We start from the raw sequence: 23,782 nt of genomic DNA, 5'->3' as shown, positions 1-23,782 counted from the left end.
CTTGCACACACGTCAGCTCACTTAGTCTTTCTGTTTCTCTGTCTCTCTTCTCTGGCCTGTACAACCCACCACCTGTGCCTCTCCCCCTTCCTCTGCCATCACTACAGTACTCAGCCATCTGGGGATGCACACAAGGTGTACACGGCATCCACTGTGGGATGAGGGGGCCTTTAAATCTGTGGCTCGCTCCCCTCAAGCCCCTCTCAGTTGCTGCGTTCATCAGCTCATGCATTTGGTTTCCCATTGGTGATCTGGGTTGAAAAAAAAGGCCCAGATGCCTAGTGATGAGAAAATTTCTTTTCTTTTTAATGAATTGAAAAATAAAATGACAATAAGCAGCTAGAAGATCCCAGTTCGCAATGAAGTGAATATCAATACTTGTGTTTGTATTGACCTTGAATATTTTTTTTAAATAGAGAGCAAGAATTCTCGGGGTGCATTATTATATACATTCTGAATCTCTTCACTGTACAAAACAGAAAATCTATCCTTTATGGACAAGAGCATCTCTGGTGTACAACATTGACTTTAAAATCAACTTTCTAAAGTGCAGGTAGAAGAAAATCTATGGCTACTCTTAGAGACATTCTTCCCTGTCAACATAGATTATGACACTGCTTCCCTGGGTTCCACTGGGGTGGGACAAGGATGAAAGTCATGCTGAAAGGAAGCGCTCTTGATTTCTTTCCACTTGTGAGAGGAAGGCAATGATGTCAGTGACGGATGGCCACAGCTGCTGTGTTCCACATTATCGTAAGTTTGGCTTCCTGTGCTCAGGACAGATCCTGATTCCTGATGTAACATGAAAACAAGAGAGGCAGCTCCCATGAGTCACCTTAAATTCTCTGATTAGAAAGCGACTTTCGACTCCCTTGTAGACTTACTATCAGCAGTGTCCACATGGAGGTGAAAATGAGGGGACACTGTAAGGCAAGCAAGACTCAGCCTTGATGGCACCTGTGCTCAAAGCTGAGCAGGCCTCAGGAGCAGCTGGTGGGCTCAGTATAACTGGCTGCTGGGGCAAAGCCCTTCTGATGTAGAAGATCTGGGCTAGGACCCAAAAATGGGGATTTCTAACAATTTCCAAGTTGACCTGCAGACCACACTTGAAGAACCACGGTGACAGAGAATCTATGCGCTCAAGTAACCCAGAAACATAGAAAGACCCTAATACTTCCTTGATATGTGAGATAATTACCTGTCAGGAACACATAAAGGGAGTCCACACCTAGAATTAGGGGGATATACTGACCCACAAAGATTCCTTTTCCATTGCAATTGTGAGTGAGCAAATCTAGCAGAGTCTATATCGTATGCCTAAAGTCAACAACTAACAAGACTAAGACAATTTAACTAAAAAATACAACAGTCTATGTATTTTCAAACTTTCCTTGGCATGAATTCAATGGTATGGATCTTAGAATATTTGTTGATAATAAGAGTGAAAAGTCGATTTCCTGTTATTTTCACAAATAAACAGGCGAGGTAAGTGTTCAGATTTTCTGGTTGGTATGTCTTGATTCTGACCAGTTCCAGTACTCAGTTGTTTTCACCTATAACGTAAGGATTTCTCTCTGCAAAAACCTCAGCCCTAATCTGATGAAGAGAACACCCAAGGCAAAGCTCATGCCCAGAGAAAGGGGCATCAATATGGGTTTGGAGCCCTGGCATCAGCTGCTAAGGCTCTGTTGATACGATGGCATGTCCCACTGGAGTAAAAAGAAGGCATTTGAAGTATTCTATGCAGAGATCTATCTTCCTTGCATTCCTCCTCTGTATTGCTCTGATTGGATCTAAAGAGCTTTGACAACTTCAAAGAACTTTCATGTTTTGCTAGTTTATCAGTAAGTGTCTATCTTAAACCAATATTACAATTTTAAGCATGGCCTGGGTAGATACGTGCCATCTTCTGAAATGATTTCTGACACCAGGTAAGTTGTACCAGCCGAGGCCAAAGTGAAAAGAATCTTAGGCTGTACGACACTCAGGCTCTCCTACATTCTAAGAGTCTTTTTATTTCCCCCAATGACCATTATTAATCATTTCAGAAACATGTCATCTCCTGTTATTTTTATTATTCTAGACTTGACAAAAAAGGAGAGGTTTGAAGTCCTGGAACACCTTTTTATGTAGAGTAGCTCCATTCTTCCAGCACACAGCTACCACAAGGCTGAACTCTCCCTAAGCAGAATGGGATTTATTTATTTATTTTTTTTAATCCACTGAGAGGAAGTTAGGTGGTGATGAATTCTTTTTAAGAAATTAGCATTTGGCTTTCAAAATGTTAAGCTACCCTGGAAGTGGGTTGTAGAGGCAGAGAGCAGTCACTAGCCATGGAGGAAAAAAGCTTCTCAAATTCTTGCTCAGCTTTTGTTTTGGGGAAGACATTTTCTTCCTTTTTTATCAGCTCTCTGTCCCAAATCCTACAAGTTATGAAGGAGGGGACCCACTGGCCAGGACAGGGGTTTCTGTGGCTTGCTGATAGTCACACAGCTGTCCAGGCACCAGTATTTCTGAAATCTTTCCTGAAGAATTTCAGAAAATAGAATTTCAGAAATACTGGTGCCTCAATAGCCATGTCGTGGGCACAGCTGGGCACAGGCCTGGAGGCGGCTCCTGAACGGAGTCACAGCAAGGGCTTAAAGGGGTCTGCACACGGGTGTTTGATTGGCAGGTCTGTGACTCTCCAGTCGGATGACTTTCAGGCTAGTTACCGAATCTGTCTAAGCCTCAGTAGTTTTCATCAGCAAATGGGTCTAAAGATCCCTGCTTTATTAGATTGCTAAGGGATGTAATAAGCAAATGCATGCAAAGCTCAGCAGAGGACCTAGCCATAGGCCTCAGTACCATCTCCCCGTGGCTGGTCCCCATTCAGCAATCACAAGGCTTTGGGGGTGGAGAAACATGCTGAGGCCAGCATACGGAAACTATTACAGGTTTTGATTTTTTTCTCACCACTCTCCTCCCTCCCCAGTTCAGCTTTCTCTTAAGGGATCCCCAAACACCAATGCAGCTCTTGGTGAAAGGAGAAAGGGAAAAAGTGGCCACATCAAAGGATCGGGGGCAGCAGGGCCAAGGTCACACACCTTGTTGGTATAACATCTTTTACTTTGAGGAGGAGCTCAGTCCCTATTGTTTTGAGTAAATTCTCCAACTATGCAGCTCTGCGGTTCCTCTTCGACTCATGTAGCATCAACTCTGCAGTTTGAAATAAGGCTTTGCAAAACTTAGGCAAAAACTTTTCTTTTCTACAAGAGATGCCGAAGAAGTCACCTGGCATTTGCTGGTAGAACTATCCGTAAAATGAAGACAGCAATCCTGCCTTCAGCCCGACTCCACTGCCCAGAAAGGCTGGTGCTGTGGGGACAAAGGGGGCAGTGGTAGCTCATCCTGATGCAGAGAGAGCGGCAAGGGAATCTGATGGTGAATCGGGTGAGGGAAGCTGCTCGGGTCTCAGCACACCTCGTAGAAAATCCCTCCAGCAACCAAAACCGAATGAAAGGTTAAAGGCAACATATACCTCCAGCTCCACCAGCCACTCAGGCTGCAGACAAGGGAGTGGATTGTTCCAATGGTGGCCGCACGTTTCCTTCACTCTATTCCCGCTATCGTAGTTCACGCTATGGATCAACTCTGGGATTTCAGACACATCTCATCATAATTATCAAGTGGCCAGAAAGGCGAGCCGCCACCCCCTTGGAGGTAAAGAAAGGTATGATGAAGTCTTAGGGCTAACAGGGTTCCCCTGGTGTCTCTCCTGCAGCATGAAGGCCATTGTTTCCAGGGCCTGCGGCCAGGATCCTGTTATCTTGCCTGGAAGGATGTTCAAACAGCCATAGCTCGTGGTGGTTTTTTCTAATGGTGTTGCTGGAAATTAGTAATTCCGTCCACAGGTGAAAACAGAGTAGCACCTCCACAGCCTGCCCAGGAGATCAGGAATAATGAAGCCTCGTTTTAGCATCTGTTTGTTTTGGTTTTTCAGCATTGGCGGGGAATGACAGCAGAAATATTGGCTCCCTGACCCTGGAAGGGTGGAATCACTCCTTGTGGGAGGGAAAACGCCTGGAGGGGGCAGCGGGCACAGGCCTGGAGGCGGCTCTAGGGAGGTAGGGGCTCCGGACTGGCGGTCCCCCTGCTGGGGAGGACTCACCTTCACATACAGGAGAGAAACATCATCCCTGTGGCAGGGAAACCCATGCGGTGGGCTGAGCTTCCTCACTTCCTCTCTTTGAAGCTCTCTCAAGCCCCTCTGAGCATTTTCAATTGTACCCTCTTAGCTGCTGCCACCCTTCATCCGGATGCCGCCAAACACTCCACCCTCACACTCTGCAGAATCAGGAGAGAGGATCCACCTCCTGCGAGAGCTGCCGCCATCTGTAACGGTGCCCTCACCACCCAGAGGCGAGGAGGAGAGCCCACCTATCCCTCTCGTCCCTTCCCAGCCCCCTGCGGCCACTAGGCTTCCCCCTTCCCAGTCCTAAGGGACCTCCCCGGCTCCGCTTGCGCTGGGCGGGCTCAGGGCTTTGCAAGCGCTGCTGCTGCCACCATCAGGCTGACTGAAGCACTGCAGCCTTCACCTGGCGTCAGGGCCCGAAACAGTGCCCCAGCCTCTGGTGCGGCTTCAAAAGAACAGCTCCTCTCTGCCTCTGCAGTTGCCACTCACTCAGGTGCAGCTTCCTGTGTAAGAAAAAGGCTTGAGCCACCGGTGAAACCCCGTCTCTACTAAAAAATACAAAAAACTAGCCGGGCGAGGTGGCGGGCGCCTGTAGTCCCAGCTACTCGGGAGGCTGAGGCAGGAGAATGGCGTAAACCCGGGAGGCGGAGCTTGCAGTGAGCCGAGATCCTGCCACTGCACTCCAGCCCGGGAGACAGAGCGAGACTCCGTCTCAAAAAAAAAAAAAAAAAAAAAAAAAAAAAAAAAAGAAAGAAAGAAAGAGAAAGGCTTCAGAGGGCATCTCCCTGAAGAAACAGAACTCCTTGTGAATGTGGGGTGGACCCCAGCGTCCTCTAGCAAGACGCAGGAAAGTGCAGGTCCTAGGATTTAGGGAAGGCAACCACTGAGGGATTCAGTGGCGGTTTTGCTTTCTTTGCCACAAGGTCAGTGAGGCAGGGAAGGCTGGGAATCACTCCCGGATGAACGTGCTAAGCTTCCTGTGCAATGAACCAGCCGGGCCCCAGTGTTACTCTGAAGCTGTCATTGCTCCCAGCATTGCCAAGGGTGACAGGTGGACTGTCACAGTGCACCAGAGCCGAGTCACCTGTGACATTTGCAGGTGACTGACAGAAATGGGCACTGACATGCATTAACGAACAGAAGGACGCAATGGTTTCCTGTGGAAGCTGAGCAGTGGGTGTCTTGGCAGAGGATGTTTCTCTTGGCGTTGTCTCTGGTGACCCAAAGGACATTCAAGGCCTTCCAGAAAGGAACAACTTCCTGCAGGGCACGTCCACACTTCACTTAGTCAGGTTCTTCTGCCTCCTGCCAGGGGCCCTCTTAGCATGTCTGCATGTGCTGATGTTATAAGCACTGCTGGCTTCTCATCACCCCTCATTTCATTCCAATATTTCCACACTTATTCACAACCTTCTATGTGCTCAACAGTGTGCTAGACACCAGGGGGGATAAAAGACTTGGATTTTAATCAACCGATTAAGAGAAGTAAAGTCCCTGCCTTCGCCTCCTTCATTATTAGTAGTAGTAGTAGTAGTAGTAGTAGTAGTAGTAGTAGTAGTAGTAGTATTTGTCAGAACAGCCACAAAAGGAGCTATTCCAGGAGTAAGTCCTTAATTACTCTTCAGCCCCAAATCCTGGCCTGTTATTTCCTCTGGAAACTTTGTACCCCGAGATAAAGCTGAATGCCAGAAAGATAAAGAAACTGACTCAGAAAGAGTATGGAATAAAAAAAAAAAAAATCGAGCTATGATGCTACATCCTTGTTCAAAGGTCAGACCTGGGATTCAGTTCCATGATTTTCATAGGAAAACTCTCTAAAATCCTTTTCCAGGCCTAGACACTAGGGATTGCCACAAATTATAAGACCACCACCTGTCTTATGACATCACAGCTTAGGATACTCTCCTGCATTTTTTAGTGTTGATGTGGAACAGCTGGATCTACCAGTATCTTGAGGAGCATCAAGGCACATGAATAAGTGAACCAGACTGAAAATGACTTTAGTCAAGCAAAGTAACCTCTCTGGGGGTATGACAGCAATAATGCCCACTTCTCGTTACTTCTGCTGATGAAATGAGGTCGTGCTTGCAAAAGCCACTCTGCAACTTATGAAGCTTTATACAAACACTAGTTATCATCACCATCATCAAAAGAACATAATTACTGCCACGACTAACAACCTCAACAACCAAAATAATTTGCCAGGCACGTACAAGAAAATTTGCTGGCAAAGAGCAAATAGAATGCATCACCTACCCCCTAGAAATGTGTCATCCAAAATAAATAGATTGTTGCTAAGAGATAATATTCAGAGAATCTTACAGTTGGAGAGACTTTGGACGTCATCTAGTCTACTCTCTAACCCATTTCTTAGGAATTGACTCCTACATTCCTGATGGCCTGAATTCCACTGTGAGTCAGAACACTCTCAGCAATAAGAGACTGTTCAGTGGGCCAGCCTTAGACATGAGACTTACATATCCACAGTCATGGAAATAACACTGTCTATTTCTTGCGGAACAATTGGGGTTTTGCTTCACCATTGAGCGTGTCCTGCTAGCCTTCACTAGTTCCTGATGAGAACAGGCCGAAGTGTGGAACATACAGGTAGATCTGATGACATTCTCTAATCTTTTTTTTTTTTTCTTTTTTTTTTTTGAGACGGAGTCTCGCTCTGTCCCCCAGGCTGGAGTGCAGTGGCCGGATCTCAGCTCACTGCAAGCTCCGCCTCCCGGGTTCACGCCATTCTCCTGCCTCAGCCTCCCGAGTAGCTGGGACTACAGGCGCCCGCTACCTCGCCCGGCTAGTTTTTGTATTTTTTAGTAGAGACGGGGTTTCACCGTGTTAGCCAGGATGGTCTCGATCTCCTGACCTCGTGATCCGCCCGTCTCGGCCTCCCAAAGTGCTGGGATTACAGGCTTGAGCCACCGCGCCCGGCCGACATTCTCTAATCTTAAATGAAAGGGTACTCAGTGCCAGAGCCTTGTAAAACATTTCCAACATCTTCTGAGTAGATTCATTTAACTTGTAACCTTGGTTTCCCTAAAGCCAGTATAACTTAGCTTCCTCTTGAGAACAAGAAAGACATCATCAGCAAAATGTCCCTAGGTTTTTGTGCTCACCTGATTCAGTGCTGTTTCCCCTTCTGGTTAGCACTCATCTTCAATGTTAGGCTGCCTGCGTCTCTGACTAGCCTTCAAGCGGACCCACAAACTGGCAAATCCCATTCCTCAATGCAGTCTGTCTGCTCAAGTCCAGTATGCAGCCAGCAGTCCTGCCTCTGTGTGCTTTCATGATCTTTTTTCTTCTCTTCCACATTCTTTAGCTAACACATCACTCTGGCATTCATCTACCTACCATCCTTCTGTGCCTTCTCTGTGGAATGTAGACTAACCATGAAGGTCAGATCCCCCCATACTTATTCTCTTGCTCACTTCAACCATCAGCTGGAAAGAAAGATGAAAAAGTATATTTCCGTTCAATTTTACATTTTTTAGCCCCATGTGAAACAAAATAAATAATAAGAAGTAAAACAAACATGTTGATCCCTAAACCCCCTTAGAGAGGACCACAAGCCAATAGGCTACTAGCAATGTTTCTCAGGTGTTTACTTAATTCTCTCAATCCATCCTCAAAAGATGTATAATGGTACCCATGGCAATTCACAAGTTGACTCTTCCCTTCCCAAGCTTCCTCTCCTACTTCCCTAACACAGTAGCACTCTAGCCACTCATACTGCCATGGCTTCTGAACATATCACATTCTGTTCTGCCTTCTTGTATTTGCAATCACCGTAAGGTATGTAAGAGACTGGAAATCTCTTTTCATGCTTCATTTAGAGAACTCTTGAGCATCCTATAATATCAAGCACGATGTCATCTCCTCTGCACAACCTTTTCTGATGCCTTTGCTGATCCACCTGTTTTCAGAACACTCTGACAGCTCTGAGCCCATCATATTGTAACCTTAATCGAAGTGTCTGCTCCCCAACCAGACTAAGAGCTCTGGGGCAGAAATATCATCTTCATTATCTTTGCATCAAAAGCCCCAGCACGGTGCCTACTGCATAGGAGGCCCACAGTGAGTGCTGGCTGAGTGGCCAAGGGCTGAGCCTCAGTGTCATAAAATGGCATTTGATCACAAAGGAAGGAGCAGTATATTTCACCCACTGAGACACCAGACTATGTGGAGCCCCTGGGGAAAAATGTGGAATAGTGACAGTGACGTGTGTTTGTTATTGCTGCAACTCCTGGCCTCAGATTTCAAATTTCAGTCGTCCAGGCATAAGTTACAAAGAATCTGAACTTGCAACAACCATCCAGTGAATACAGGCCAAGTGAGCAGACCATCTAGATAATTCAGCATGATACGCACACATCCTTTCTGATACTGACATACATAGGCCATCCATTGCAGTTTTAGTTTCAATTATCAAAAAAAAAATCAGCCTCAGATAAATCTATTTTGCTTTGCCTATGAAGACAGGCAAAGAGTAGGGTGAGAGCATAGCTCCCACTTGAGGAAAGTGGCTGATTTCTTGTAAGTTCTGGAGATATCACACTGATATAACATTAAGTGGTGTGTGTGTGTATGTGTTCAGTAAGGGGGTCAGGAGGGCATGGGAAGGCTTCCAGATGCCAGGAAAAACCTGTCCAGGGGATGCAGGCAGATGTCTATGTTTGGCTGCTCCCTTTGCAGTTATTTCCAAGGAGAAGAAGGATGACTTCCTCTTTCCACCCTTCATGCCCCAACAGAACAGCTCTGCACAGAGCAGATTCACCTGTGCTGGCCACTATTTCCATGGCTTTAACTTGTTACCAAGTATGCCAAAGAATAGCTGACATTTATTTAATGTTCATAGTGGTGTTGACTGTGTACTCACTGAAACATTGTATGCTTACCGAAGACATTTGTTTCCAAGCAGCTTATGCTAAATTGCAGTGATATAAAGGAAACACTTATCCAATATTGACATTTACCAACTTCTAGAAGTATACAGCCAGAATACTCATTTTTACCACTGGGAGAGGAGAAAAAGAATTAAAAAGCATAATGGTCCTAGTTCCTTCAGTGGGTTAGAAGCTTTGAGTGAATGAAAGTTAACGTGCAGTTGGGGGAGGTTCAATGAGGGAGAACATCCCCCACCCTCTTGTGACCCTTGGCTCTATGACACAGTGCTTTCTGAGAGGACTGAAGCCCTTCCATGCTTCATAATAAAGCTTTGGCAGATGGCAGGACATAGCATCCCTTCCCCGACCGTGAGAGAAGTATTCTGATGATCTATAAGGTATCTATATTCTTACTTGACATGCACTTCTAACTGGGTAAATTCTGACTTTCTCTTGGGAAAAGAAAATGATATGCAATGACGTATGGAACAGTACTGTGTCTCGATGCAGTCGATTCTCACATCATTCCTCTAACTGGAAATAAAATCCCACTCTACTTGGAATACAGGATGAAGCGATTACAACCTGGGCACAATATACTGGCTGGCTTTGCTGCTCACTCCCTTATGAATAGCTGTGATGGGTTATGAGATCCAAGGGAACAGTTAGCCCCCAGAGCAGCTGCTCCCACCAACCCTGCTCCGAGAATGCTGGGATGTCTCCTGGCCTTGAGGCAAGACTGGAGCTCCAATCACTGTGCTGCAAGCACCACCATTAAAGTCAAGATCACTGTGGTGGGGAGAGTTCCAGTGTGCATTCCAGTATGCTCATGATCTTACTGACCTTCTCCACTGATGAATTAGAACACCCCTCTTTCCATGCACAGGACAAATTCAGTGCCTGTCTGTTTCTTGATGGACCCTGGTAAAAAATGCCTGCACTGTTTTTTTCACCTAAGGTCATCTCAACAACTTACAAGGACAAGGACTGTAGCTACAAAATAATGCCTATGCCCCTCTAGCCCCCTTAGCACCCCCCATATATGTCAAGACCATAAAACCAGTGCTTTTGGCCCTCCTCCTCACTCCTCCATTATGGGCAATTTTCTTTTCCTCATCCATGTTTCCAAAACAGTTTATCTTTTTATCTCCTTGGAAGAAAAGTACTCTGCAAATCAAAGGTATCATTAGTATTATTATTATTTTGCTATTGAAATCTCTTCAGTTCGCTCTGGATTATTCATGTGCTTTTTTGGGTCTGCAATATAATGCTGCCTAAGTCACCCCCACTGGGCTGAACAAAAAAGAATAATTGCATCTTCAGGCCTAATCTCCCGCTCCACCCCATCTCCTGCTGGCCCTGGCTTCCACCAACACAGGCACACACCAGGCAGGGCTGCTCCTTGGTACCATGCCTAGCTTGCGGCTGCCTGTTCCAAGCCAAATCCTTCTCTGTACACCCAAGAGGGGGACCCCATGGTATCCTCTTAGAGCAATGTGAAGGCCTTGACCCCACCCCACCCGTCCTTCCCCTAGGGAGTTTCTCCATCCTCAATAGGTCTGGCTGGCAACTGAGGACACCCTACTGAGACACAGACACGCAACCACCCCCATTCCAACAGACATGCCCCAGTTCCCCCACCCGAGGATTTGTTAAAGAAGTGGTCCCACACCCTTGGCAGCTGTGCATTGACCTTCCAGCACAAAAGAACTGATTCTTCTTCCTCTAGACAAGACGTCATCCCACTTGGGGTTCTGGTAGGAGGGAGAAACACACATTACTTCCCTCATCTTTTGTTTTATGACATTTCTGAGTGAGTGTAAGTGTTTCCAAAGTTGCTGTTCACTCCCCACTTTGTTTCCTGATTCCTTCTCTGCCTGTACCCTCTATGATCCCTCCATTCTTTAGGCCACCTCTGATGTGTTCAGGCTCTCTTCCGATGCCTCCCCACCTTGGCCCTCCCAAGGGAACTCCTTGCTAGTTCAAGCCTCTTGCAGTGGCTCCTCCCTTTCCATGCTTCTTGTCATCTCCATGGCTCCCTTTACCCTGGCTTGCTCCCTCCACTCACTCTGTTTTGCCCTTCTGTCTACTAGACACCTTTCTATTCCCTAGGAGATTCAGATCACCATGACCCTCTGCCCTCTGACAGCCACTGACAGCCCTTTTGGTGTTCCCAGCCAGGCAGGAGAGCAAGTGGGCTGCTTAGATTCTTCCCAGTGGGGAGGTGGTACCTCAAATGCATCCTTAGCCCAGGGATGCCATTAACAGGTAAATGCAAGTTTTCACTTTTACCCCAATATAGTACAGTGTGCATGCAAAGCCAAGAGATCTGGGTTCAGCAGAATTAGAACCTTCAGAACTGCAAAATCACAAGGCAGGCAGGACACTCTAGGAATGCCAGAGCAAAATGCCAGGGAGTGGGGAAGAGAACACCTTTCTTACGAGTGTCTAGAGTAGAAGGTACCAAGTTCTTGCTACTGCGTCTCGCCTGTCTCGGAAGTGGAGATCAGAGATCTCCCTGGAGGCAGGGAGTCATCAGTCCTCTAGGACCTTTTTCCCTCCAAGCTACCTAAGATGTGCATGTGCAGGCTGGATAGCACGGGGCTTGAAGCTTCAGGACGGCAGGGAAGGAAATAGTTGTGGCTGAACTGAAATGATAAAGGGGAAAAATATAGCAAGTTCTAAGTTTATGGATGACAAGATAATCGATTATTTTTTCACCCAGGGGCAGAACATGCCTATTCTCAGCAGGAGGGAAATTGTGCTGTGACATTATCCTGCTTTGAACAAAGCACAACAGTCCTGACAGCTGAGGGAAGAGGTATCTCCAGAAAGGGAGAAGCCCACAAACAGTACACACTGGCAGCTCTCCATTGGCTTGTTGGGAGCCAGGCCCAGGGACGCTGGCAGGGGTGGAATCGGGAGGAATGTTATTTAGCCTTACTACTGCCGCCTTAAGAAAGATAAAGAAATACTTGATCTCAATCTACATGAAAAGCTCAAACTTTCAAAGAATAGGGACCCACCATATTACTGATATTAATTATATGTTGATTTCTGTTCTCTGTCTCTCTAAAGGGGTATGAAAAAAAGTAAAGGGAAATAAATATTTGACAAATCAGGAAGAAAAGGATGACTGGAACGGACTTTAAGAGTTTATTTGTATCTTGAGAGCACTGCTTGGAGCACTCTCTGCACGGGGACCAAGATACTGGGAGCATGGAGCTTGGGAATCCTGTTCCCAGAAACTCCTAAGCGCCATGCAGATTCCCCATTGTGAGAGGTGTTGGACAGCAGATGGCCATGTCATCGGAGTGCCAGATAAGGCACTAAAAACAACTCTGGACATTTGTTGTCTCTGAGGGAAAGCCATCCCCTGAGTCTCTTCGCATTTCCTGGGAGAGGCATCCCAGCATGCAGGAGGCAGGGGTCAAGCAGGTGGCTCTGTGAGAGTGCCAGGTAGGGGTGTAACCTCAGACCTCAGTCCGGGGGATGACAGTGGAAGCCATTTAGAGCCATGTGGGCTAGACCTCCTATGACCTGTTAGACATGGATGCGTTCTATCCAATAAGTTGATGAATGCATGACACTGGGTAGGGGTGGGGCACAGTACATGAGCTAAGCATATATGTGAAGATGGTCAAATAGAATCCTCTGGGGAATTCATAATGCTCAAAACAACACCCACACAAACAAATGTCCACAGATCAAGGCAAAAGATAACCACATCATATTGCAGTGAAGTCCGTAAAACACCTTCTCACTTGATGGCTTGACCCCTTAATTCCTGTAGTCAGAGGCTGTCTGACCAGCCATGTCCACTTGGGTCTCCTAATCTTTGTTTAGACCTGTTTTCCAGCCTCTGGACCAGGTATCTACCATTTGGTAGGGTGGACAGTGACAGCCAAGCTCAGAATACTCCAGGAGCATAAGGCATTAAGAACTGCATGATGCTATGGTTTCTTCCTAGTGCTCTCAGGACTCGGGGTAGATAAAATAGAGCATTTAACCTCCATAGGTAAATATTTAAAGATTCACATGAAGCAGTCAAGAAACAACTCCAGACCAAGAAAGAAATAAGCACAACAGAAGATGTACACTGTAATGATTCAGACAGCCACAGGGATACTTAGACACCTATAGCCTTCTTATGCCAATCTAGGTAAGTATCACGGATCAAGCTTCTAAATACACAAAAGACTGATTAAAGTATGCACTGGTCCCATGCAAATGTGAGTTTGTGTGTTTATGGGGTGTTGGTTGGAAGATTCCCTCCTTCTCTCAGGGGTTCTATATCAAAACTTCCTGAGTGAACTGGTAAGAAGCAAAGAAGAATGGGAGTGTGTGTGTGTGTGTGTGTGTGCGCGCGCTCATAAGCAAGCACACACACATGCAAGAAAGAGGGTAATCTTACAAAATGGTGATATAACCGAACCTGTCTTTATACCAGTGTTCTGAGATAGTTCTTATTCATTCAGCCTGAAACTCTGGGGAAGGCAATTTATCTTCCTGCTGCTGTAGGGAGCCCTGGTGAGAAGCACACAACCATATGAATATATGAGTGTGTGTGTGTGTGTGTATGTGTACATACATTATCATTATACACAGGCATTAGTATGCACATACAAATATGAAGAAGGGGCCCCTTCGGTTTCATCAGGAGGGCCAGAAGCAAAGTTTGAACTGCACAGATAAGGAGAAAATCTGCAGTGACCACAAGTACTGGTAGAAGAGCAGAAGAAGGAAGCCAGGTTTTTGCTTACATTTGGCTTCTCCCCGACAGGGGAGAAACAGAAGACATGCTGTTTGCTTGCAAAGCCAGCCACCCTCGGAGGTGCTTTGCTTTCTCGAAAACTTTTACCCTTCATTTAATCAACAGATGGACGTGCTCTGTTGTGGATTTTTTTCTGAGAGTCTTGCACCTCTAAGAGCTGTGTTGGCTGGCATAAATGCAGCCTCAGATGGCAGAGGTGCACTGGCATTCCAAAAGAGTGGGAAGGAACCCATGTACTTGCCCCTTCAAACTCAATTCCACAGGTGACTTGTGATGCCTTTCTCTAAACAGGCACTCACATTCCCTCTCCCGAATTTCCCTCTCCTTCCTGCACCACTACCAGCCCCAGGGCTCCCAGTGGCAAGGAGCCTAGAGGTGGCAAAGTTCTTTCTGGAGAGTCCACCTGCTTCTCTGCCCCTGCTAGGCTGCAGAAAGGAAACAATCAGCACCACGGGCGAAATTTCATTTTATACCCTGAATTCAGTGCTGTGTAGGATTCAGAATTCAACCCAATTTAGAGAACTCATTGACGTTCAATGAAACTCTTTACAAGCTTTTGCCAACCACTGCAAATTACCCCCCACAATGCATTCTGTAATTGCAACCCCCTTTTCAACAGTGCAAACCACACACATTCGCTTTCGAATACACTTGTGCAAGTCAGACCCTATTCAAGCTGAAATATTCACCTAAACCAAGCTCCCCCTCCCTGCCATCTCCTTCCCTGGCCTGGGTCTGAAGGAGAGGAGGTGCCCAGAAGTTCAGAGTGGCATAACCACAGAGATACTACCTAATTAACATACCAGAAGCATAAAGAACTCATTTGCATTGGAGAGTTTGAGCTGGATATTGACAAGCGAAAGGAGAAAGTCATTCCCCTCCCCTCCCATACCCCTTCTTTCCAAAGGAAAATAAACAGTACCATTTTGTTGCATTTGCAAAGGCAAAGAGGCAATGCCAGGGCATCTCAGCCCGGCACCGAGAGACGCATCCATCAGTCCGAGTTCCCGAAGCCTGCCCACATTCCTGCCCACAGCCTCCCGCGCCCTGACAACCCAGCCGACTTTCTTCCAACTCCAGCAGCGCAGGGGTCCTACCTTGACTGAAAAGGAAGAAGCAGACGAAGAGCAGATCGAGCTGGAAAGGTTTCATTCCTTAGCGCAGCGAAGGAAAGCCGGCGGGGTAACTTGGGTGTGCAGTTAGTTTCTCTTCCTTGGCGGCTCTCGGTGCTCAGCCTCCGCCGGTCCTCTCGGGTTCGCGCCTACCATCTGTCCGTCCGTGGGTCCCTCCGGGTGGCTTCGGTCTCTGTGCCTCTGGGTATCTACAGCCAGCAGACACAAAGTGCCTGTTTTTAGCCGCCTCGGGAAGCCGGGATTGTCAGCAATGTCCCCACTCGGAGCAGATCCATTCTCTCGCTCTTGGCATCCCAGGCACACGGCTTCCTCAGGCGGGCTCCTCCCACAGTGAGCGAGCGAGCTAGTGACGAGTGACAGAAGGACTCCTTTCACTGAAGCTGAGGCGAGGGGAGAGGGAGGGGAGACAGGTCATAATTAAAGAGGAAACACTCGGAAAAAGAGATCTATGCAAAACGGACAGTGGGGGAAAAGGCTGTGTTCTTTCTTTTCCCTAAATAGGGAAAAATTCAGCTTTTGTCATCATTATTGACCAAAAGGCATCTTGAGCCTGGAGCGGAGCTGTGACTTTTTGTCCACACGGCGTCCTGTTTAACAGTGAAGTTAAGGATGGGTATATGCATGCATGTGCACAAAAACATGCATGCCCTGCCTTTGCACAGGAACTGGAAACCGGGCTGAAAGGGAACTAGGGAGGGGGTGTGTGCATCTTTCCCTAGGAAGGACTTGGCCAATGTGTGCAGCGGGAGGCTCAGAGTTGGAGGAGAGATAAGCATGCTTTGCATTTCTGAGAGTTTCCTGTGGGTGGGTGGGTGGAGTGGGGGAGGTAGGTAATAAAACCTGAACATTTGGATCTTAGTTTGCTTTGCACTGCTCCTGGAAGACAAAATGCAGGAACGAAAGGAAAGGCAAGTAGGTTTGTGTCACACACCCATTTATTATTATCCTGGTTTGTGCATTTCCTAACAAGGACAGGAGAGCAGCCTGTCTTTGCATTCAGAGCCTCTCTAATGAGCGCTCCATCACTCTGAGCCTGTGTTTTCTCCAAGAGGTGCTGTGAGTCCAATTGCGAAGGAGAGGCCAAGGTCATAGGCAACCGCTTCCTAAGGATCTTCAAGTCTTTTACCTGTCATGAAATTCACACTCCACACTCAAATCAAACTCGATTTCTTCCAGGATACCAACATGAATTTATCTGGGTCTATTTACTTAATAGACATTTAGGCATGCTTGGTATAAATAGGCCAGGGAGGGAAGTAAAATAATAGGCACAGACCATGCCTTCAGAAGCTCATAATCTAGTGTGCAAGCAGAGTATACACAGAAGATACAAACTCTAAGGACGTAACAAAGCAACACAGAAAAATATTCAATGTTATGCAGTGTGAGAAAAAGAGGTAAAGAGAGAGGAGAGGAAAGTGAAAGAGGCTCCCCTGACATGTGCCATTTAGCGTTCAATTTTAAAATCAATCATTGCTTTCTTCAGTCCCTGGACCTTGGGGAGGTCTTCTGGAAACTCGTAGCCTTTCCTCCTTCAGTAGCACATCTTTTGAGGACTCTGCTGACTACAAGGCACATTCCAACTCCAAGTTTCCATGTGAATGTTAACTTTAAGAAATTATCCCTTGGTATTTGTGAACAAGAAAGAAAGAAGCAGAGGCATATAGAAGTGTGCTAGTAGGAGCTGATACTTGCTAGTTGACACCAAAGATCTACAAATTGGTAGGTGTCTGCTTTGCTGACTTTTCTATTCTTAACTTAATAGTTTATTTAACTGCATCGCTTAGAGGTTGTTAAACATATCAAAGGGAAATTTGTAAGCAAACTTTGGGGGGAGAAAAAGAAATGCTGAGCAACAGAAGCTAAGAGGACACAAAAGAGGCAACCCATTAGCTAAATTAACAAACAAGTTACTGAAGCAGTGTCAGCTCAGCCTGAGTCCATTAGCCTGGTATAAGAGATCATGCAATAAATGGAAGAGGCAAATCAGAAACACACACAGGAGATGAAGAATAATTTTCAATAACATATGCCAAATAACACATTAAGACTGAAAATAACTATGGATAGCGCCATCACCTTAGTACTAGGTTTCCATTAAGCCTGTGGGGTTGTTGGGGAGAAATTTCAGGTGTCTGCGCGCCATTCTTGCAGTGAATAAGATACATATTAGAATGCAGATTCTTCATCAAATTTAGCAACATCTGATGTTTTAACTAAAGATTTATCCTTTAAGCTGTTGTTTAATTTTGAGTGCTAATTCCTCAATGGCCCAGGGACCAGATTTGCTTAATTCGGCCCCAGAGGGAACTATTACAAAACCAGGGTCACAAGGCTAGTGAAGTGTGCAATACGCAATAATCAGGCACACGTACAGGCGTGCGCACTCCACACCCGCACTCACTCTTGGAAAGAAGAGGGGGGCCTGGGAGATCCGGGTTGGAAGGATCTTGTTTCGCTCTCCCGTTGGTCCCCAACACTGGCCTCATGGCCCCCTTACTGGCTTCAGGTACCCCCCTCACCCCCACCACCCAGCCAGCTGGTCCTGTTCCCCTCTCCACTCCCCTCTGCTCCCTCCCTGTAACCTCCGGTCTCCGGCAGAAAGAAAAAAAAAAAAAAGCTTGAATTAAGTGATGAGCTGCCCGCCTCTAAAAGGACCAGGAGGCATCTCAAGCCTGAGTGCCGGAAAACCCACGGCAATCTTAGGCAGCCACCACGTGGGGCAGAGAACGCGAGCAGTACCTGCAGGACCCACAGCCGGTCGGGCTCTGGCGCCAGCCCCGACGGCGGCCCCGCCATCTCCGCTCGGCTGCCCGCGGCCTCACCTCCTCCGGGGGCTCGGTTAGCCTCCTGGCGCTGCAAGGCTGCCTGCGCGCGGTTCGCTCCCGAGGAGGTAGGAGGAGGGAGGCGGCGAGGAGCCGACGGCTCCACCTGATGGAGAAGCGCGGAGAGTCCCTAGACCTCGGAGCGCGCTGCAAGAGGGGAAAGGAGAGAGACCGCCGCCCCTGCTGGAAGTCTTCACGTCTATGGGGCGGCGCGCGGGGGACGGGGTCTCTGAGGACAGTTGGTGGAGGCGGCAGCCCTAAAGAGACAGCCGAAAGCCAGCAACTTGGAAAACCGCCCGAATTCTGGTTTTCTGCACATCCAGGCTGGCTCCAGGTCTCTTGAGCCCACCGTGCAAGCCGGTGGGATGCCAGCAGGTGGCATCCTCTCCAGCGTTTCTTCACCAGGCGTGGAGCCCGGAGGCCGAATCCATCAGTCCCCAGCCCCCTCCCCAAGCCTCCAGTGCCAAGTCCTGTGTCCTGTGAGCCCCTGGCCCCGCCCCCCACCTCCGCCAGCCGGGCGAGCAGGAGCAGGGTGGCCCAGATGGAGGCGGGAGCCTACAGAGGATGCCGGCCCGTCCCAGGTTCTGCTGCTGGCTGGCCAAGAAGTGAAAAGTGAAAGGAGGGCAAGGCTGCCCCGGACAGCTTCCAAGCCCTGCTCTCCTGCTCTTCCAAGCCTTGCTGCCTGGAGGCAGTAAGTTGCTCCCAGGGTTTTCTGAGATCTGGGACGAAGAGAGTGACGTGCAAGGTTCTCGGTCCCGGTGCAAGAGTGAGGGGTACGGCTGTCGAGTGCTCTGAGCAGGCTGGCATTCGGGCACACTGCAGACCTCAGCTCACCGCCACTTTCTCCTGACTTTCCTCGTAGCTGTCAGCCCATTGTCTAACACGTGTTATTCCCTCAGTTTGTCCAAAGGCCTGTTTTGGATACTTAAAGACATGGGGGAATGACTATGAGAATTCCTGTTCCCGGAAAGTTTGTCCTCTAATTGGAAAGAGGTATATACAGGTGTGTATGTGGGAAAAGATTATAAAACATCTCATTGGCATTTTAATAAGAGAAATTGCCCTGGATGGCATCTGCCTGGGCCCTTCCTTTCCATTAGAGATGCATCCTTTTAGGTTAACTTGCTTGGGGCCCTGCAGGAAAGCTGCAGGCTGAGGCAACAGTCCAGGGCCCCCATCTGGGCCCAGTGTCCCCACTGTCCTATCCTTCTCCATCTCCCCCACTGCCATGCTGGCCAGGCTCCCCATCACAGTTATTCTGTGTTCATGAGACACCATTATCACCAAGGAGAGGGAGCGGCTCTTTTAAGAGACGGGCAGTCATCATGTACAGAGAATTTCCTGTTTAATGCCTCTTCACAGTATTTGTTGCAGAGATACATTAGAAACCACATTCCCTTTTTGTTTTTCATATATCCTGCCAGTACTGGTGAAACCTCTTTTGTCCAGGGATTTAACACATTTTGAACAGCCTCCTACTGGGAGTTCAGGGTAACCTGACTCTCCAGTCGTAGGTAAGTTAATAGGGACTCCAAGCTACATACACTTCCAGAGAGTCGTCAGAGGTCCTCGCTGGGTGGCAGCCTTTATGACCTGGTCAGTCACAGTCTTCTGGCCTATTTCTTTTTCATTCATCTGAAACAGATTTCTTCCTTACTTCTGTGAAGGTGGATTACGAGACCTTAACCCCTGTTCCCTGCAGTTGGTCTTTCCATTGTAGAGGGAAAGTATCAGAGAACCAGATATTCAACTTTCAGAAACATCCCCCAAAGGGCAGGGTGTCCGCTCCCCTGATTCATCAAGGATGAGGCCTCATGGAGGGAGTCTGGTGAGCCTTTTGATGTGGTGCTGGCCTGGCCACTGCTAACCATTGTAGTCCTTTAATGAACCTGGGCACACCTTTCTTCATCTGTTAAATGACTGGTTTGAGCCAGTGGATCTCCAGGATTCTTCAGAATCTTAAAATCCCATTGTCTTGTGTTCCAGAGGTCACACCTTTCCTCATGGAGACATATGGAAGTGCTCCTTAAGGCCATCAGGGTTAGGGCAGATGATTTCAAGTGGTGGGTCACCATCCCCAAGGAGACAAGTGAGCAAGTGACAACCCTGAGATCTGCGTGGGCCTCTCTGCTGTGATGGGTTCTGACTTTTCCTCAAACTGCTTCGTGTTCATTCTACTCAGCCTGAGAGCCCTCAGTCTTTCCCCGACTTACTGAACTCGTGTCTTTCCCTTGTCTCCTTGTTTTCCCTAGAACCAGACTCCACATCCAGACTTGGTTCTGGGTTCCAGAACAGACTTCCTTCAACATACGTTCTACAACCATGTTGGATGCAAAATGCAAACATTGTATTAAAGTAAGGGAATGGTGATGCCAGAGTGGCTAACTGGAGAAGACTTCCTTTAAAGGGAGCGAGGACAAAGATGCCTTGTATTTCTTGTCTTAATGTGAATCACACTTTACTGTAAAACGTGTCTAATCCTGTATTTTCTCTGATACCCTGGCAGCCCCATGAAGGTAGGGACAGCACCTCTCCAGTTCACAGCTGTGTCCACAGCTCTTACCCAGGTAAGCAGTAGGCTCTCACTACATACTATGGAATGAATGGTAAAGATTTACCTAGTGCCCCACATCCTATTTCCTGTTTTCTGAATCCAATTTAACTTATTCTTCCCTCTGTTATTAAACCATTGTCAAACATCTGGCATGTGCCTGCCACTGCTCTGGCTGTATTTTATGAGGATGGGTAATGAATTGAGCCTATATATAGTTTGCAAAATGTGGAACACACTTTAAGAGGCATGGCACTAAAGACATGAAAGATATTTTTATCTCTTCAGCATCATTCTGCACAAGGATACAATTCTCTAGCAGCACTGTTTAAGAACAATAGACCTGTTTAGCCTTGACACACTCATGCATGCAGGGCACTGGGTTTTCAGTTCACACAGGAGCTGCGTTATCTACCTCAGCAAAGACCTGAAGAGTGTGTAATTTACAGCGAAGAAAAGATATAAGAAATATTGTGAAAGGAGATGGCAGCGCTCCATGCCTTGTGTCATTGCTGGCTGGGTGCATAGGCCAGGACCTTCCAAAAAGCTCTGGGGATGGCACCAAAGGCAAGCTTCAGCTTCCGTCTTTAGGGTTTGAAACAGGTCTTGTGTCATTTTGGAATATGCCATGTGCTCTTTTTGTGTATATGAATAGGCTAATTATGTGGAAATTATTGGAAGACAAAGTGATATTCCAGTTACATGACTCATTTGTGATATTCAAAGTCTTAGAAATTATACCGCATTTATTCTTTTCCTCCATTCTTCTTTTTCATGCCCCTCCCCTGAGCCATCCCCCATACCTCCCACCTGTTATAAATTAGTAAACTTTTATAGCAGCCAAGGGAGTGAAAGGTCTCACTCAAAGTTCCTTTAGGCTTTCTTCTTAGATGACAAGTTTTACTTTTCTTTTTGTTTATTACATACAGTATTCCTTTTTCCTTCCCATCTTTATATAATAAAATTATACATATTAGCATATTAGATATGTTATATATGTAACATGTAACGTTATATACGTTCATATATATATGCAAAACTTTACATACACACCCAAAAAACTTTTCTATTACCATGCTAGCAGTCAATGTGCCTCCTACCCAAATATTCCAAATTGCTCAGCCCTAGACCAGATTTTCATGATCTCTATCTGAACTTACAGCATCCTCAACTCACTGCCTAGTCTACAGACTAACAAAGATCCTCTCCACTGCCTAAGCTACTGTTCTACCACGTAAGTGCATTTCAAATGCAGGTCTGTAATATCATTCCCTCGCTTAAAAATGTGGATGGTTTCTGCCCTGATCCACTTATACTGCCATAGCAAAATATCATAGGCTGATGGCTTAAATAACAGAAATCCATTTCTCACAGTTCTGAAGGCTGGAAGTCTAAGATCAGGATGCCAGCGTGGCCAAGCTTTAGTGAGGGTTCTCTTCCTGGCTTGTGGATGGTCACCTGTCGCTGTGTCCTCACATGGCCTGTCCTCAAATGTGAGACATCACTCTGTCCTCCTCTTCTCATAAGGACACCAATCCTATTGGATTAGGACCCCACCATATGACCACATTTAACCTTAATCAACTCCTAAAAGCCCTAGCTCCAAATACAGTCACAATGGAGGTTGGGGCTTTAACCTATGACTCTTAGGAGGATACAATTCAGTCCATAGCGGACATCAAGATAGAGCATAAACCTGTTATCATGATATATAGGGAGAGTCAAAGCAACATAGCTTTCCTGTCCCATTGCCAGTTCCCTCCTTCACAGCCTGAACCTCGGTCTTGCCAAATTCCTCTTTATTGATTAGAGACAGCAGACACTGTTACTTTTCCATACCTTTTGTATATTTGTTTCCTCATCCTGGTGTGTCTTTCTCCCTTCATGTGTCTTTTTGCCTAAAGACACTCATTGCTCAAGAATCAGCTGGAGGGGGCGGAGCAAGATGGCAAAATAGGAAAAGCTCCAGTCTCCAACTCCCAGCATGAGTGACACAGAAGACCGGTGATTTCTGCATTTTCAACTGAGGTACTGGGTTCATCTCACTAGGGAGTGCTGGACAATCGGTGCTGGTCAGCTGCTGCAGCCCAACCAACGAGAGCTGAAGCAGGGCGAGGCATCGCCTCACCTGGGAAGCTCAAGGGGGAAGGGAATCTCTTTTCCTAGCCAGAGGAACTGAGACACACAACACCTGGAAAATTGGGTAACACCCACCCCAATGCTGCACTTTAAGCAAACGGGCACACCAGGAGATTACATCCCACACCTGGCTGGGAGGGTCCCACGCCCACGGAGCCTCCCTCATTGCTAGCACAGCAGTCTGCAATCTAACCACAAGGCAGCAGCGAGGCTGGGGGAGGGGCGCCCTCCATTGCTGAGGCTTAAGTAGGTAAACAAAGCAGCTGGGAAGCTCGAACTGGATGGAGCTCACAGCAGCTCAAGGAAGCCTGCCTGTCTCTGTAGACCCCACCTCTGGGGACAGGGCACAGCTAAACAACAACAACAACAACAACAACAAAAAGCAGCAGAAACCTCTGCAGATGCAAACGACTCTGTCTGACAGCTTTGAAGAGAGCAGTGGATCTCCCAACACGGAGGTTGAGATCTGAGAACGGACAGACTGCCTGCTCAAGTGGGTCCCTGACCCCTGAGTAGCCTAACTGGGAGACATCCCCCACTAGGGGCAGACTGACACCCCACACCCTACACGGTGGAGTACACCACTGAGAGGAAGCTTCCAAAGTAAGAATCAGACAGGTACACTCGCTGTTCAGCAATATTCTATCTTCTGCAGCCTCTGCTGCTGATACCCAGGCAAACAGGGTCTGGAGTGGACCTCAAGCAATCTCCAACAGACCTACAGCTGAGGGTCCTGACTGTTAGAAGGAAAACTATCAAACAGGAAGGACACCTATACCAAAACCCCATCAGTACATCACCATCATCAAAGACCAGAGGCAGATAAAACCACAAAGATGGGGAAGAAGCAGGGCAGAAAAGCTGGAAATTCAAAAAATAAGAGTGCATCTTCCCCTGCAAAGGAGTGCAGCTCATCACCAGCAACGGATCAAAGCTGGATGGACAATGACTTTGACAAGATGAGAGAAGAAGGCTTCAGTCCATCAAACTTCTCAGAGCTAAAGGAGGAATTACGTACCCAGCGCAAAGAAACTAAAAATCTTGAAAAAAGAGTGGAAGAATTGATAGCTAGAATAATTAATGCAGAGAAGGTCATAAACGAAATGACAGAGATGAAAACCATGACACGAGAAATACGTGACAAATGCACAAGCTTCAGTAACCGACTCAATCAACTGGAAGAAAGAGCATCAGCGATTGAGGATCAAATGAATGAAATGAAACGAGAAGAGAAACCAAAAGAAAAAAGAAAAAAAAGAAATGAACAAAGCCTGCAAGAAGTATGGGATTATGTAAA

The 23,782-nt window shown here is 47.0% G+C and overlaps 1 protein-coding gene and 1 pseudogene across 2 annotated transcripts in view; one reads left to right on the top strand and one right to left on the bottom strand.

Moving 5' to 3' along the window:
* Positions 1–15,350, bottom strand: part of KIRREL3 (kirre like nephrin family adhesion molecule 3) — a 566,546-nt gene extending 551,196 nt beyond the window's left edge. For both annotated transcript variants that reach the window (XM_010353021.2, XM_010353020.2), the window contains exon 1: positions 14,935–15,350. In XM_010353021.2, coding sequence (XP_010351323.1) covers positions 14,935–14,989 — 55 coding nt within the window. In that variant the 5' untranslated portion in view covers positions 14,990–15,350. The remainder of the gene's footprint in view (positions 1–14,934) is intronic.
* Positions 15,351–17,904: 2,554 nt separating this feature from the next.
* Positions 17,905–18,645, top strand: LOC104653960 (annotated as a pseudogene).
* Positions 18,646–23,782: the final 5,137 nt, after the last annotated feature.

This window comes from Rhinopithecus roxellana, chromosome 15 (genome assembly GCF_007565055.1).
Source record: "Rhinopithecus roxellana isolate Shanxi Qingling chromosome 15, ASM756505v1, whole genome shotgun sequence".
Taxonomy (NCBI): domain Eukaryota; kingdom Metazoa; phylum Chordata; class Mammalia; order Primates; family Cercopithecidae; genus Rhinopithecus; species Rhinopithecus roxellana.
The sequence above is the reverse complement of the archived record's forward strand: the minus strand, read 5'-3'. Positions and strand labels throughout refer to the sequence as shown.